The sequence below is a fragment of the Mchenga conophoros genome, linkage group LG17, assembly GCF_057382185.1.
Source record: "Mchenga conophoros isolate Kocher_MC1m ecotype Shallow Benthic linkage group LG17, M_conophoros_male_GT1.1, whole genome shotgun sequence".
NCBI lineage: Eukaryota > Metazoa > Chordata > Actinopteri > Cichliformes > Cichlidae > Mchenga > Mchenga conophoros.
In genome coordinates, this window is record NC_140542.1 from 34,169,214 (window position 1) to 34,182,996 (window position 13,783).

The window sequence follows — 13,783 nt, forward strand, 5'->3', positions numbered from 1 at the left end:
GCTGCAATCTGCAGGTCATTTGCCTCACTAAATGGGCGTTTTATCGGGAAGTGGATGTGTCTAAGTATTCTGCTTTTGAGAATTAGCCTTTAACCCTGAAAACCCAGAGCACAGATAGCAGCATTACAGCTCTGAAAAGGCCTCTTGTACTTCAATAAAGAAAGCCATTAAATGGGTTAGGTTGCTTTCAGAGCATGTAGCTAATGAGGGAAGCAACACAGAAAGCTGCAGGCTTACTTTCAAACTAACAAACATGTCATTATTATACAAATATACAATAGGTAGTTTTGTATTTGAAATTGCTTATGTAAAGCATATTTTTCAAGCAGTGAGAGGTAAGTGATGAGCATTTAATCGCCTTCATCTTCACTCACACCTCCTCTTTGGTCAGCTCCTTTTGTCTGTCCTTGAGTTTCCAGGTTTGTACACCTGCATGCTTAGTGTTTGTGCACACCTTTTCATATATGTGTGTGTGTGTGTTCACCTGAGTGTGTGCGTATGTTGGTCCCTGCTTCTTTTCTGTTTATATTTTTATGTCGCCCTTCTCTCTGGGCTGTTAGTATTTGAAGCTTTCAAAGCAAAAATCTTGCATTTCAACTTCAAAAGAAAAAGGAAAAGAAAACCATGTTGCATTAAATGAAGTCGTATTTCCGAATCACTCTTCTGCTGCCGCCCAGCCACAAATCAAAGTGTGATCTATTTTATGAGTATGGATCCACTTCTAATATCCCTTTGTCTTCCATAGTCGATCATTCTCTTTCCCACCATTTGTACACGTGAAACATTAATAAAATGCAGAGGCACTGCGGTTCATATTTTGTAAAGTTCAGTAGTTATAGTGTGCGCTATATTGTAATCATGCATAATAAGTTATTATTAACACTTTTTTATGTTTAATTTCAATTTTCTTTTGTTTTTCTTGATTTAAGCCTACTTTAAGTTCATAATTATTTTTTTTTCCTACTAAGTCCACTAATCCCTAAACTAACCTGTGTGAGTGTGTGCTAATATTAATATTAATTTATTCCGCCTATGCTTCCCGCCTGGAGTAGAATTCCTCTGTTTGGTCCGTACCCTAGGTAAGACACCCTCCTCTTTGTTCTCTCAGTGTCGTCTGTGTGAGGGGAAATGTGGAGCAATTACAAAAAAAAGAAGAATAAACAGCTTCAGTATTTTGGCTGTTGTGTGTTTGCCCGTAATTCTATAAAAACCTGTTTTGGTGGCATAACAGTAAATAAGGTGTTGTAAAAAATTTTTAGCCACCTTTGTGTTTTTTCTTTCTTGAGCTCCTGTAGGCAGGCCAACAAGCATAGGTGACACCAGTATGACTGCTATTAATTTTGCTTCGCCTCCCTTCCTTTCTTAGTTGTTTCTTCCATCGCCCCCCCCCCATTTGCCCTCCCCGTCTCTTTTGGTCTTTACATCTTTGTCTTGTTCTGTCTCTCTTCATTTGTCCTTCAGCCTGCTGAAGAAGATCGAGAGAGAGACCTGGAGGGAGAGCGGGATCTCTCTGATCGCTACCGTCACTCGTTTAATGGAAAGACTGCTAGACTACAGGTGGGCGCGCGCACACGTTCACAAAATACTTCCAGAGACACACGTGCTTGGTCCTTTTAGTCAAATTCTCAATGTTTCTATTGCAGGGATTGTATGAAGTTGGGAGAAGTGGATGGCAAAAAGATCGGATGTACTGTCAGTTTACTGGTGAGTGTCAGGCAAATATGTCAGTGTTTATCTTCTGTTGCTATTGCACTCTGAAGTTATTACCTTTTTATTTCAAAATGATGAAAAAAGTAAAACATATGTAATATATAGATGATAATTGAGTATTCTTGTGGGGTTTTTTTTTATTTAACTGGAGTTATGTGCAAGAGGACCTCAGTGTGTAGGCAGAGGGATCAAAAGGCCCCTGCAAATCAGCAGCAGAACTATATTGTTGCACCACTTTTAAATGCCTTCATTACTTGTTTAAATTCCCTCTCTAATGGTTATGATGGTCTCTCTGCTAATGTTTTCCGTCTTTCTCTCATGTTTTTTCATTGAATCATCTCCCGCTCCTGCCAGAACTTCTACAAAACAGAGTTGAACAAAGAAGAGATGTACATCCGCTACATTCACAAACTGTATGATCTGCATCTGAAAGCACAAAACTACACAGGTACATTGAAAGGAATATACTGCCTTGTAGTACAGTGTGACTGAGCGTGGGTGATGCATTATTGCGGTTTTACTGTTTGTCATAACCAGGGCTTTAAGTTGGGATTTGGCAGGGAATCATAAGGTCTGCTGTAAGGGGACAGAAATAAGTCATTACGTAATTCCCATTGTGAGGTCCAGTAGGTTTAAATTTTTTTTCTTTGTGCAGCTTTTCCTGATGCTGGTTCTTAAGTTTACTAAACTTTGTGGATTTAGCCACTACATTCTACGATTAATAAGAAGATATTACATGAGCCATCACTAATTTCTTAGTCGGCCAGCAGGGAAGCCCAGACCTCCCTCTGGCCACCTCCTCCAGCTTATCCGGGGAGTCTTTCCTAGGCCAGCCAATAGATCTAATCTTGTCAACATGCTGGGGTCTACACATGTTAGGACATGCTAGACCGGAACACCTTACCCAAATCTTGTATCCGTGATCTCATTCCAATAATGTTATAAAATAGATCAGGTTTAGATGAACAGATTCATGGCTTTTCTCCACAAAGATGCACCATCTGGTGGCAACATTTTGGACACAATTTACCCGCCTTGGGCACCAATTAAAATTTTAACAGTTAGATTAAACAGAACAGAACATCGAGAAATACAATGAAGGCTTGCAAGTGTCGCTTCAAATAGCACTACACACAAATACTTCAAGAGAAAGTGCAAGAAAATCAGAAAGAAGCTGAATTTCTCCAGATTCTCTACTCTCTACGACTTTGAGAGGAGAAATCTAGAACTACAGGTATATGTTAAAAAAATGAAGGATAAAACCATTGAACTAGAATGAAAAAAGATGTTCAAAGATGGAGTGTAGGTTCAATGAAATGCTGAGAAAAATACAGAGAAGTTTATACTGAAGTGCAGGTGCAAAATCAAGAACAAGAGAAAAGACATGAAGACCTGCAGTGTACACTTCAGGAAACGCAGAGGAGAAATAAGGAGTTAGAAGGCACGTGCAACAAAGTGCAACAGAGAAATGCAGACATGCACAGGGCAAAGCTTCCTCACTTGATTCTGAAAAGTAGCCTTGTCTTCCTCTCCCTCCTACCAACTCTCCTCTCCATTCTGTTCCCTGTTGGCCAGGAGGGCAATCCTACTGAGGTGGCGGAACGCTGCCCCTCCCACTCACAAACAGTGGTTATATGACCTCATGTTGTGTGTAGAAAAGAGAAAATAAGACATTCACTCAGAACTCTACTGGGAAATTTCAAAGCATGTAGGGTCCTTTCCTTGATGCATTTCAAAATCTATAACAATTTTTCAGCAAACTCTCTTATGTCAGGTGTGGAAAAACAGTGTACAGGACTAGGGCAGTGACCTGGGTGGGAATGAATTATTTTGCAGGGATTATGTTATTTGGGGAAATATTAAACATATGTTTAATATTATGTTTAATACTTCTCTTTTTTTCTTTATTTCCCTTTTTTCTTTTCTTTTCTTTTCTCACAGCGTTAAACGAACGGGCTAATTACCCCAAATGTACAGATCATCTGTAATCCTTTTCTTCTCTTTTTGTTTATATGTATGAAAGAAAAACTCAATAAAAAGACATTGGCTAAAAATTATAAAAAGAAGAAATGGGTTATGTGTTGGAGGCCACGTTAATGTTTTACATTTTTAGCAGTGTGCTCTCCTGGTTTGACTCACCCAATAAAGAAAGGGATAGACACAAAAAAGTGTTCTCTTATGAGATAGGCCAGAATATCCGCAGATGTTTGAAATAAGAAAGACCCATGCATAATATGCATTATTTAGACTGATGAAGACCATAGATTTTACACACATTTGGATTAAAAATGTAAAAGTAAATCTCATGTGAATCAGGATATGACATGTAAGCATTAACCACAGCTGCAACAGGGGAGAGAAGGAGGGTAAAAAATGGTGCATGCAGGTGTGACCATGGGGTGATTTAATGGTTTTTGTGGCATCAGTTGGAAGCACCGCCAGACTGCAGCATATGAAAATCAACCTCACTGCCTATTAGATTTAATTGGTCATTAATCAAAGGTGTGGGATTGCGGTTCCACATAGATCCGTCCCACTTTAACCCCTGGTCTGAACACATACTGTATGATGATTATTGAAATGTGCTTTCATGTTGTCATCTGTTCATGTTCTTCTGCTTCAGTGTATTCATCAGTATTTGAGACACTGAATGCTTCACAAGTTCTTTAAACAAGAAAAAAACTTGTTTAAAGAACTTGTAAATGTAAATTAATATGCTGTTTTTCTCTGTGTATGCTCACAGAGGCGTCCTACACCCTGCTGCTCTATGACGAGTTATTGGAATGGTCAGACAGGCCGCTCAGAGAGTTTCTCAACTACCCCATGCAGAGCGAGTGGCAAAGGAAAGAATATTTGCATCTCACTATCATCCAGAACTTCGACAGGGGGAAGGTAAGCTGGAAAGCGCCAGTTTTTCCTCTACAGTCATCCGTCCAATACATTTGCATTTGACTTTACAGAAACCAGAACATTTGTCATGTGATGTAATCTGTGACGTTTCTAGCACACTGGCAAGGTAGAATGAAGGAAGTAAGCTGAGCCCAAACACCAGCAGGACAACTGGTTCCCTATAACACCGCTAAATGCCAGTGAATGTACTGTGCCAGTGTAAAGCAACAGCATGTTCAGTTTTATTCAGAGGAGTTTGTGCCAAGCTAATACCCAGCAGCACGTCAGCTTCTCATGCATATTCAAGAGCCTTCTAATTTAAATGCATTTCTATTTCATACCTGGCAACGAAATAGAGGCGCAGACATATTATTGATGGCTCTCCTAGAGTAAATATATGCTGGCCATTAATACGTATATTTCAAAAATAATAAGCATCAACAGTTTCATGAAACATTAATAGTCGGCTCAGACGCATCGGGGTGAAAGATGAGAGAACTTCTTTTCCTGCTTGTTTAGTAGATACGACATCATTCACGTAAAATGAAGAGGAAGGCCAAAATCCTTGTACAGAGATATTTCTATCTGTTATGAACTGTGACGTTGACTAGAGGTCGCAGCACCTCTTCCACTTAATCAAGGGAATTGCAGGTAGCTGTAATTAGAGCGGGATCCATATTGTCCCACAGTATTCCACACTGTTCCTCTCAGATGGCGATGATGGCCACGCTGACTGTTAAAGCATGATTCGCTCTGATGGTGCCGCATTTAGCTAAAATAATCTCATCAGTGAGAAATGTGAGCGCAAACAGAGCTCAGCTAATTCAGGACGCAGTGTTTCTCACTTGATAAACGGTTCCCAGGCTGTAGTTTTGTTTTCGTCTCTCAGGAGTTGCTTTCTTTCATCATCCCAACTTCACTTCTCTTTTCCAGTTTTATCTCGTTATCCTAACTACCTTTGCTGTTTCTCTGTACTCTCAGGGGAAGGGGGGAAATGGCAAAACAAAACTACGCTCACCCTCTCAAAATAACGCATCATTACCTCTGATGTTTGGGGGGAAATCTCTTTGAATCGTTAAAAATGCCACCCCTCGTTACTCGTAGTGCAAATATCCTTTACATTCACGAATTATGCCATCTTCCAGTGCTCCCGATCACAGAGTGGAAGGCAGCAGGAAAGGAAAGCTTTTCATTTAATTAGTAAGATGGTTGGTGCTGCACGTACCTGCATCGAGAGGTTGTTTGTGTCTGCTGGCGTTGTTGACTCGCCAGTGCCATCCAGTGGAGACCGATTGTGTGAGCACTGCAGAACAAGTGTCTTAGTGTTAAGTAGGTTTCGGGTCAGTCTGTAACTGTCAGACTGGGCACGATGAAGGTGACAGGGAATAAGTGTGTGTTTTTGTGTCCTCAGTGTTGGGAGAATGGCATCATCCTTTGCAGAGAGCTTGCTGACCAGTACGAGTCGTACTACGACTACAGGAACTTGAGTAAAATGAGGGTAAGTTGTTCCAGAAGCTGTGGGGATGCTGCTTGAGGAGTCCTTTGTTTTTTTGTAACCTGATGATGCCCTGGTTAGTCAGAAAAATGCATAATAAAACTAACAGATTAGACACTCTTGGTTTATAAGCAGTTTTGTCTTTTATTGTCAGATGATGGAAGCATCTCTCTATGACAAGATCATGGATCAGCAAAGATTAGAACCTGAATTCTTCAGAGTCGGATTCTATGGGAAGAAGTTTCCTTTCTTCTTACGGGTATGTAAATCACCATATTCCCTCTTTGTCTTGAACAGCTAGTTGAAGGGAATAATACTTTCACCTTCTTCAAAAAAGAAACGGCGCTTCTGAAAGAATGAACTTTTCTTATATAAGACTCTTCCAGTGGAAGGTGACATTCAGCAAGTCTTATTCAGTGCCATTTAATGATGTAACAGGCCCTGTCCTTGGTGGAGTTTGCAGCTGGTGCTGCAGTTTCAGTCTGTGCCCACTAGATGTCAAGCTAACCCCACGCTGCTTCTTTCCTAACCCCCCTCTACTGCAGAATAAGGAGTTTGTGTGCCGAGGCCATGACTACGAGAGGCTGGAGGCATTCCAGCAGCGGATGCTCAACGAGTTCCCCCACGCCATCGCCATGCAGCACGTAAACCAGCCCGACCAGACCATATACCAGGCAGACGCACAGTGTATCCTTCAGTGTACATGGAGGCATGAAATAAAGTTGTGGTCAAACATGAAACCCCAACTAAGCAGATACAGTCTTGGACGTGGGGACTAAACCGACTGCATATGCATGTGTACTGTGCTGCCAGGGAGGCTCAGCTAGCCTCGTGTATACATGTACACAATTGCCCTGCAGGCGACATGAGGCACATGCTATCACGCAAACATACAGTGCTGCAAATTGCATGCAGTATACAAAATTTAATACAAATCACAATCAGACACACTAAGGCAGAGGTCCCCAATCCCAGTCCACGAGGGCCGGTGTCCCTGCAGGTTTTAGATCTCACCCTGGGTCAACACACCTGAATCACATGATTAGTTCATTACCAGGCCTCTGGAGAACTTCAAGACATGTTGAGAAGGTCATTTATCCATTTAAATCAGCTGTGATGGATCAAGGACACATCTAAAACCTGCAGGGACACCAGCCCTCGTGGACTGGGATTGGGGACCCCTGCACTAAGGTGTTGCATTTCCTTAAACACAACAACTAAGCCATGTTCCTACCAGGGACCAGGTACAAATCAACTAACCTAAGCTCAAGCTCCCTTCATTTTTCTCATTTCCATGCAGTGTTCAGATTCACTCCTATAGTATGTGGGACTTTTTAATTATTCACACCAATGTAAGGGACAACTGTTGGCCTAGATCAGGGCTGCCCAATCCCAGTCCTCGAGAGCTACTATCCTGCAGCTTTTAGATGCATCCCTACTCCAACACAGCTGAATCAAATGGTTTGATTACCTCTTCAGCATGCCATCGTGTTTGGCAAAGGCCTGATAACAAGCCATTCATTTGATTCGGGTGTGTGGGAACAAGGATGCATCTAAAAGCTGCAGGACGGTAGCTCTCGAGGACCGGGATTGGGCACCCCTGGCCTAGATAGAAGAGGGAAGAAAACAGGCAGACTTGATGACATAGTGACACAAAGACTGAAGGAAACAACAGTAAAAGAGAGAACAGACTGAAGATAGACATGTTTACCAGCTATGAAAGTGAGGCTGGTGTCTGTCTTTCTGTGTGCGTGTGTGTGTGTGTGTGTGTGTGTGTGTGTGTGTGTGTGTGTGTGTGTGTGTGTGTGTGTGTGTGTCTTTGTCACTGCGGCAAATTGCAGTCTTAGTGTAGCAGGAACAATCGCAAAAAGGTTTAAAGTATTTTGGCAGGTGTTTGTATGTCTTCCTGTCTGGAGGTTGGCAGAGTTTGTCAACACAGTAGTGTTGCAGCCCTCAAAGTTGCTGTTAGGAAATATTCCAGGTGTGCGGGTGACATCAAAATGTAAACTGATTAGAAAATGGCCTCAAGTTAAGATGTACTTTTCATTTTTGAATAGTTTATGTACGATGTGCCTACCTTTTATGCAGACGCCCCACTCAAAGTGACGTCTGAATGAAGTAGCTGCTGTGTTGTTCTCACATTAGGCCAATCAATAGTCTCTCTGATTGCTCACCCATCTGTAAATCCTTGATACAAACACTCATGCATTTCATGTGCGTCAGCTCTCCTCCCTCTCTCTGATATAGTTGTTCATCAGTGCAGGGTTTCTCATAATAAAGGAGAGGCTGGGGATTTTTGAAAGACACTTAACTCACTTTTCACTCCTTGCCTTTTTACACTGCTCAAGTTGTCAAGTCTCACTGTATGTTTTCTCATACTAGTCAAAAGAAAAACTTATTTTTCCCTCTTGCTTTACAGTGTTGGGCAAAAGTTTTGAGTCACCCATCATTTCCTTTAATTCTGCCAGGAAAAGGGGAAGTAGGTGCTGCGATTTATTGAAACATGGGGAAACATACATGACAATACAACATATTAAGCAAAAAAAAACAGCTTGTATAATCCTAACAAGCTTGGAAGTCAATATGTGGTATGATCACGTTATGATCACGTTTATTCTTCAACATAGCCTGAACTCCCTTAGGCACGTTTTATTGTCATTTCTTTAAGTAGTCTTCAGGAATAGTTCACCAGGCTTTTCGAAGGACATATAAAGATCTTCTTTGGATGTTTGATGCTTTTTTGTTGCATATTCTGTCAGGATGATCCCACACTGCTTTAATAATGTTGATCTGGGGAGGCCAGTCCATGACTAATAGTGCTCCACTGTGCACTTCTCCATCCAGATATGCATTTAATGCATTTGCAGGGTATTTGGGATCATTGTCATGCTGAAACATTGTTGCCAAGCAGGTGTTGTTTTGTTATTGATGATTTAAAATCTCACAGTACTTTTCTGCATTTATTGCATCAATTTTGAAGCGTTTCCCAAACAATGACAGAACCTTCACCATGTTTTACACATATATTACACACATTACACACAATTTGAACAAAATTTGATATGTACTGTGCATTAGAACCTGACTAACATAGGATTTTTAAGGCCGTACCGACATTTGTAATTTCTCATACTCATATATAGACCGATATATCAGATTTTGAAAAGTAAAAAGTTTTTCCTCACAGTTATTTTGTGAAGATATTAGTGAGTCTGTTCTAGAAATAATTTGACAATGCAGCTTTAACCCTCTCGAGGCAGGCGTTGCCGATTTGCAACAGTTAAAAACTAACATCCTGATTACCCCACATACATATTTTATGAGTTTTTTTTTTTTACTCAGAAGTACCACTGCAGGACTTGGTTGTGCATTAGCAACAAAAAGTTTAATTTGAGCCTGAGAGGTTTAAAACTAAACTTTATGGTTTCAAAAACGTGTTGTCAACATGGAAGTTGCATAGTGCCCTCTGGTGGACAAACTACGCAACATCATCACTTACAACATGGTCGAAAGGTGTTTCTTCTGTCTCATCTTTTAAAAATTTCCTTTATCAGCAGTTACAAATGCTGATACACATATCAGCAAATCGCTGATATTGTCCGATGATAATAACTAGCTGATACGTTGGTCCGGCTTGACTATGCATTAGTCCAGGGGTAGCGAACTCCAGGCCTCGAGAGCCGGGTCCTGCAGGTTTTAGATGTGTCCTTGATCCAACGCAGCTGCTTTAAATGGCTAAATTACCTCCTCAACATTTCTTGAAGTTCTCCAGAGGCCTGATAATGACCTAATCATTTGAGTCAGATGTGGTGTCCCAGGGTGAGATCTAAAACCTGCAGGACACCGGCTCTCTAGGACTAACGTTCCCTACCTCTGCATTAGTCTATGCAAGAAAATGTGTGGCCAATATCTTGATTAAAGATATGCACATGAGCTCTTGCCTATGTAGGTCTTTGTTCCGATATGCATTCGGGTCATTGAAGATTTCTTTCCATTTAAGTCTGCAGTGCTTTCCCTTGTCACTCTCTCTTGCACTTTCCTTAACTTCAGGGGCTTTCAGATCTACAGATCTATGCTGTAACCCCCATCCCCGACAGTCAGGATGTGCTACAGAGAGATGGAGTGCCTGACAACATCAAAAGCTTCTACAAGTTTAATCACATCTGGAGGTTCAGATATGACCGGCCCTTTCACAAGGGCACCAAAGACAAGGAGAATGAGTTTAAGGTAAAGAAAATTTCTCTGCATTTATCTAAGGTTATCTTCTCTTCAAACCATTGATTGTGGATTAGTGCTGAGTAGAAAAAGGGAAAAAAATGAGTCTGAATGTGGAGTCACTGCAAAATGTTATGTGCTATGAAAACAGGTCTTTTTTTAATGAATATTTCAAAAGTTAAAATCATACATTTCTGAAAATTAACATTTTTCACTGATACGAAACTGCTTCGTTTACTTCCTTCTCTGCCCGGTTCATCCATCATGGGCCATGTAGGGAGTGATAGTTTGAACCAGTGCTCAGGTATTACTTTGTGTATAGTGCATGTTTTATTCATTGTGACTCCGGTATCAGTAATTATACACAGGAACTCGGATACTAGTCAGAGCAGTGTACTGCTTGGTGCAAATGAAGCCTGTACAGCGTGATGCAGTTACACACACTCAAACAGTCAGGCAGATGCACACACTCTAAACAGATATGCACACCCGACACACAGACGCGGATATTATTGTCATAAATATTCTGCTTTAATGCACACGCTTCATGCAGCCTTCTCATCTCACTTCCATCAAGGCTATTTGGCCAAATTTAATCGTGATATCATATTTCCATCAGGACTGGATATTTCTGGTCCTTACTATTAGATGGAAATAATATCTATAATAAACTTTGACATTGTGACAAGAGTATGCCGCAGGAAGGATATGGTAATAAACTGAAGTAGGAAAGAAAGCTTTTCTTGAAGTTTCTATCTGCATGACAGAAATTGCTTTTTTATGTGAGATTCTGCTTTCAACTTCCTGCTCTTAAACTGCAGTGCATGTTTTTTTTCTATCTTTTTTTTTTTCCTCAAGACTTGTTCAGGAGGATTTCTTGGCCTTAAAAAACATAAAATCAATAAAAGGGCAGCAATGTTGTGCAGTGCGTCGGAAGACCTTTCTTCAACCTGAGGACACTGGATCAATAGTGCATGTCAGCGCTCATCTGCTTTGCTGGAGTGTCCTTGAGCAAGATACTGTCTCTAAATAAATGAAGCTATACTGTGTTAGCATCTTGATCATTAGAAGGCCTTTAGAAGGGTCAGCTGAACAAAAACGCCCCCAAAGTTGTGAAAGGATTACCGATTTTTGAACACCCTGGACAGGTCGCCAGGGCTAACACATAGACACAGACAACCATTCGCACCTGCATTCACAACTATGGGCAATTTAGAGTTACCAGTTAACCACAATTGAACTCAGGACCTTCTTGCTGTGGGCAACAGTGCTAACCACCGTGCCGCCCAAAGTAAAAATGCATGGATCACATATCCATAACTCAATTGCCCTTTAGCCCCAGTTAGTATACCAAGATGTTAAACTAACATGGTAGCATGCCCACTACACATCAGATTGTGATCAACTTAGAACACCATTACTAGCATTTGGCATGACACATCATTGTGGCATTGAGGTTACAGTTCACGAGAAAAACTAGCATGCTAGCAGTTTTTAAAAACCAGCATGGCTGTAGACACTTAAACATGCTGTTGTTCTTATTAAGTAATAGCAAGCCTGTAGATCTTGACAAGGAGGGACGTTTCTAGTGCTAAGTACAGGACAGTACACCCCCCCCCCCAAAAAAAGATAAAATAAAATAACTGTTTGCCGTCTATATGTAACATGTCTATAGTGTTGTTTCACTTGTATTATAAATCTATTATATTTAGAGCCTGCTGTTAATATTAAAATTTCATAGCTTGCGTGCTGTCTTAATGACCTTTTGAGAGGCTGGAAATATAACAAGCATGCTGGCTGACAGCATAACTGTTGGAGAGGATATTAGACATATGACATATGAGTAAAAGTGTGTTTTTGGGTTGTAGGCATTTTTATATTTTCCTTTAACTGTGGATCAACAATTAAATCCTGAACAGTGCTGCCACTAAGATATGTGTACAGCAAGCCTAAGTATTTATGGATTTTTTTTATATGTTTAGCAATCAGCTAATGCTCATGGATGTATTGTGTGAATGCAGAGTCTGTGGGTGGAGAGGACAACTCTGACTCTGATCCAGAGTCTTCCAGGCATCTCCCGCTGGTTTGAAGTTGAAAAGAGAGAACTGGTGAGTGTGTCCCAGTCTGATGAAATAGCAGTGAACATAGCATAGCATAAACACAACACACAGCCATTTGACACAAGGGACACAGTGATACTTTCTTTTTTTTATTATTCTGCAGGTTGGAATTTAGAGTAATGACAGCCAATACACAAGTATTGATCCAAGTCATTAGACTGAGCAGCAATCATGACCTAAGTCATAGGTTTGGGGCTATTGGATGTTCAGTTTCCGCAATTGGTTTGATTGGATGTCACGCTAAAAGTGTTACTCTATGATGGCTGTGGAGTGCAGTAGCATTTAAAATGGAGACTGGCAAAAGCTCAATTAGCAAAAGGATTAAGCTTTGTGTGAGAAGGAAAAAATACAGAAAAAGAAATCAGGATGAAGGAAAAAATATTTCACTGTGCCTTCACGAGTATGTGACAAAATGTCCATATGTTAATGTATATTTAAAAAAATAGTACTTAGTTTTAAATGAAGCTGCTACAATAATTCTTTATAATAATGGTTAATAAATTGATACATGTAGGTGTTTTTTGTTTTTTGGTAAATAGCACAAATATAATTAAAGATACTGACCCAGCTTTGCAGCTGCCTCACTCAGAGCGCAGTTTTCACTGAAAAGGCTCTTTAGAGCATTTCCAACAAATTTAACAAGAAGCTGGTATCGAGTGTTTACTTCTAAAAAGACTCATTTTGGATGTCAAGTAAACCACATAATGTGTAAATAGGCTGGTGCTAAAACTTTTACCATATCAACTTAAAAGGTCCAAATGATTTTGGCAACATTGTATTTTTTTAAGCAGCTTTTCAAATTGCTGTATTTTAGGAGAAAAAACAGCTCTGTTCTGGGACAAAAAAGTGGTCAAAACTAAAGTATTACAAGCTGAAATATCCTGATTTGTAGAACCTAATATGTTTTAAACTGCCTCACCTTTCACTATAAAGGACCTCAGTAGCATTTATTATTTAGCAGACCCTCTAAAATTCCCACATTACTCAAATACCTTATAGATATTTTAGCTTCCAGATATTATTTGTAAAGCTCCCTTTAGAGCTTCATATAAAAAGCTACAAAATGTTTCTTCATCCTTCATGTGTACAGGTGGAGGTAAGCCCACTGGAGAATGCGATTGAGGTGATCGAGAACAAGAACTTGCAGTTGCGCACATTGATCTCCCAGTGTCAGAGCCGGCAGATGCAGAACATCAACCCTCTCACCATGTGCCTCAACGGGGTCATCGACGCCGCAGTCAACGGGGGACTGGCCCGCTACCAAGAGGTATGAATGGCTTGCTGGAGGATAAGGTTGGAGGATTTTAGAGACCTAAGCAGGAATGAGAGGCAGTGACATATGGATTACCTAATG

The 13,783-nt window shown here is 40.5% G+C and overlaps 1 protein-coding gene across 4 annotated transcripts in view; it reads left to right on the forward strand.

Moving 5' to 3' along the window:
* The window catches only part of dock4b (dedicator of cytokinesis 4b), a 138,162-nt gene that overhangs the window by 99,032 nt on the left and 25,347 nt on the right, over positions 1–13,783 (forward strand). For 3 of the 4 annotated variants that reach the window (XM_085250946.1, XM_085250949.1, XM_085250947.1), the window contains exons 33-43: positions 1,053–1,079; positions 1,462–1,557; positions 1,644–1,704; positions 2,065–2,158; positions 4,454–4,602; positions 6,011–6,097; positions 6,249–6,353; positions 6,640–6,781; positions 10,155–10,321; positions 12,331–12,417; positions 13,520–13,696. In XM_085250946.1, coding sequence (XP_085107072.1) covers positions 1,053–1,079; positions 1,462–1,557; positions 1,644–1,704; positions 2,065–2,158; positions 4,454–4,602; positions 6,011–6,097; positions 6,249–6,353; positions 6,640–6,781; positions 10,155–10,321; positions 12,331–12,417; positions 13,520–13,696 — 1,192 coding nt within the window. The remainder of the gene's footprint in view (positions 1–1,052; positions 1,080–1,461; positions 1,558–1,643; positions 1,705–2,064; positions 2,159–4,453; positions 4,603–6,010; positions 6,098–6,248; positions 6,354–6,639; positions 6,782–10,154; positions 10,322–12,330; positions 12,418–13,519; positions 13,697–13,783) is intronic. The other variant, XM_085250948.1, reaches the window with a different exon arrangement.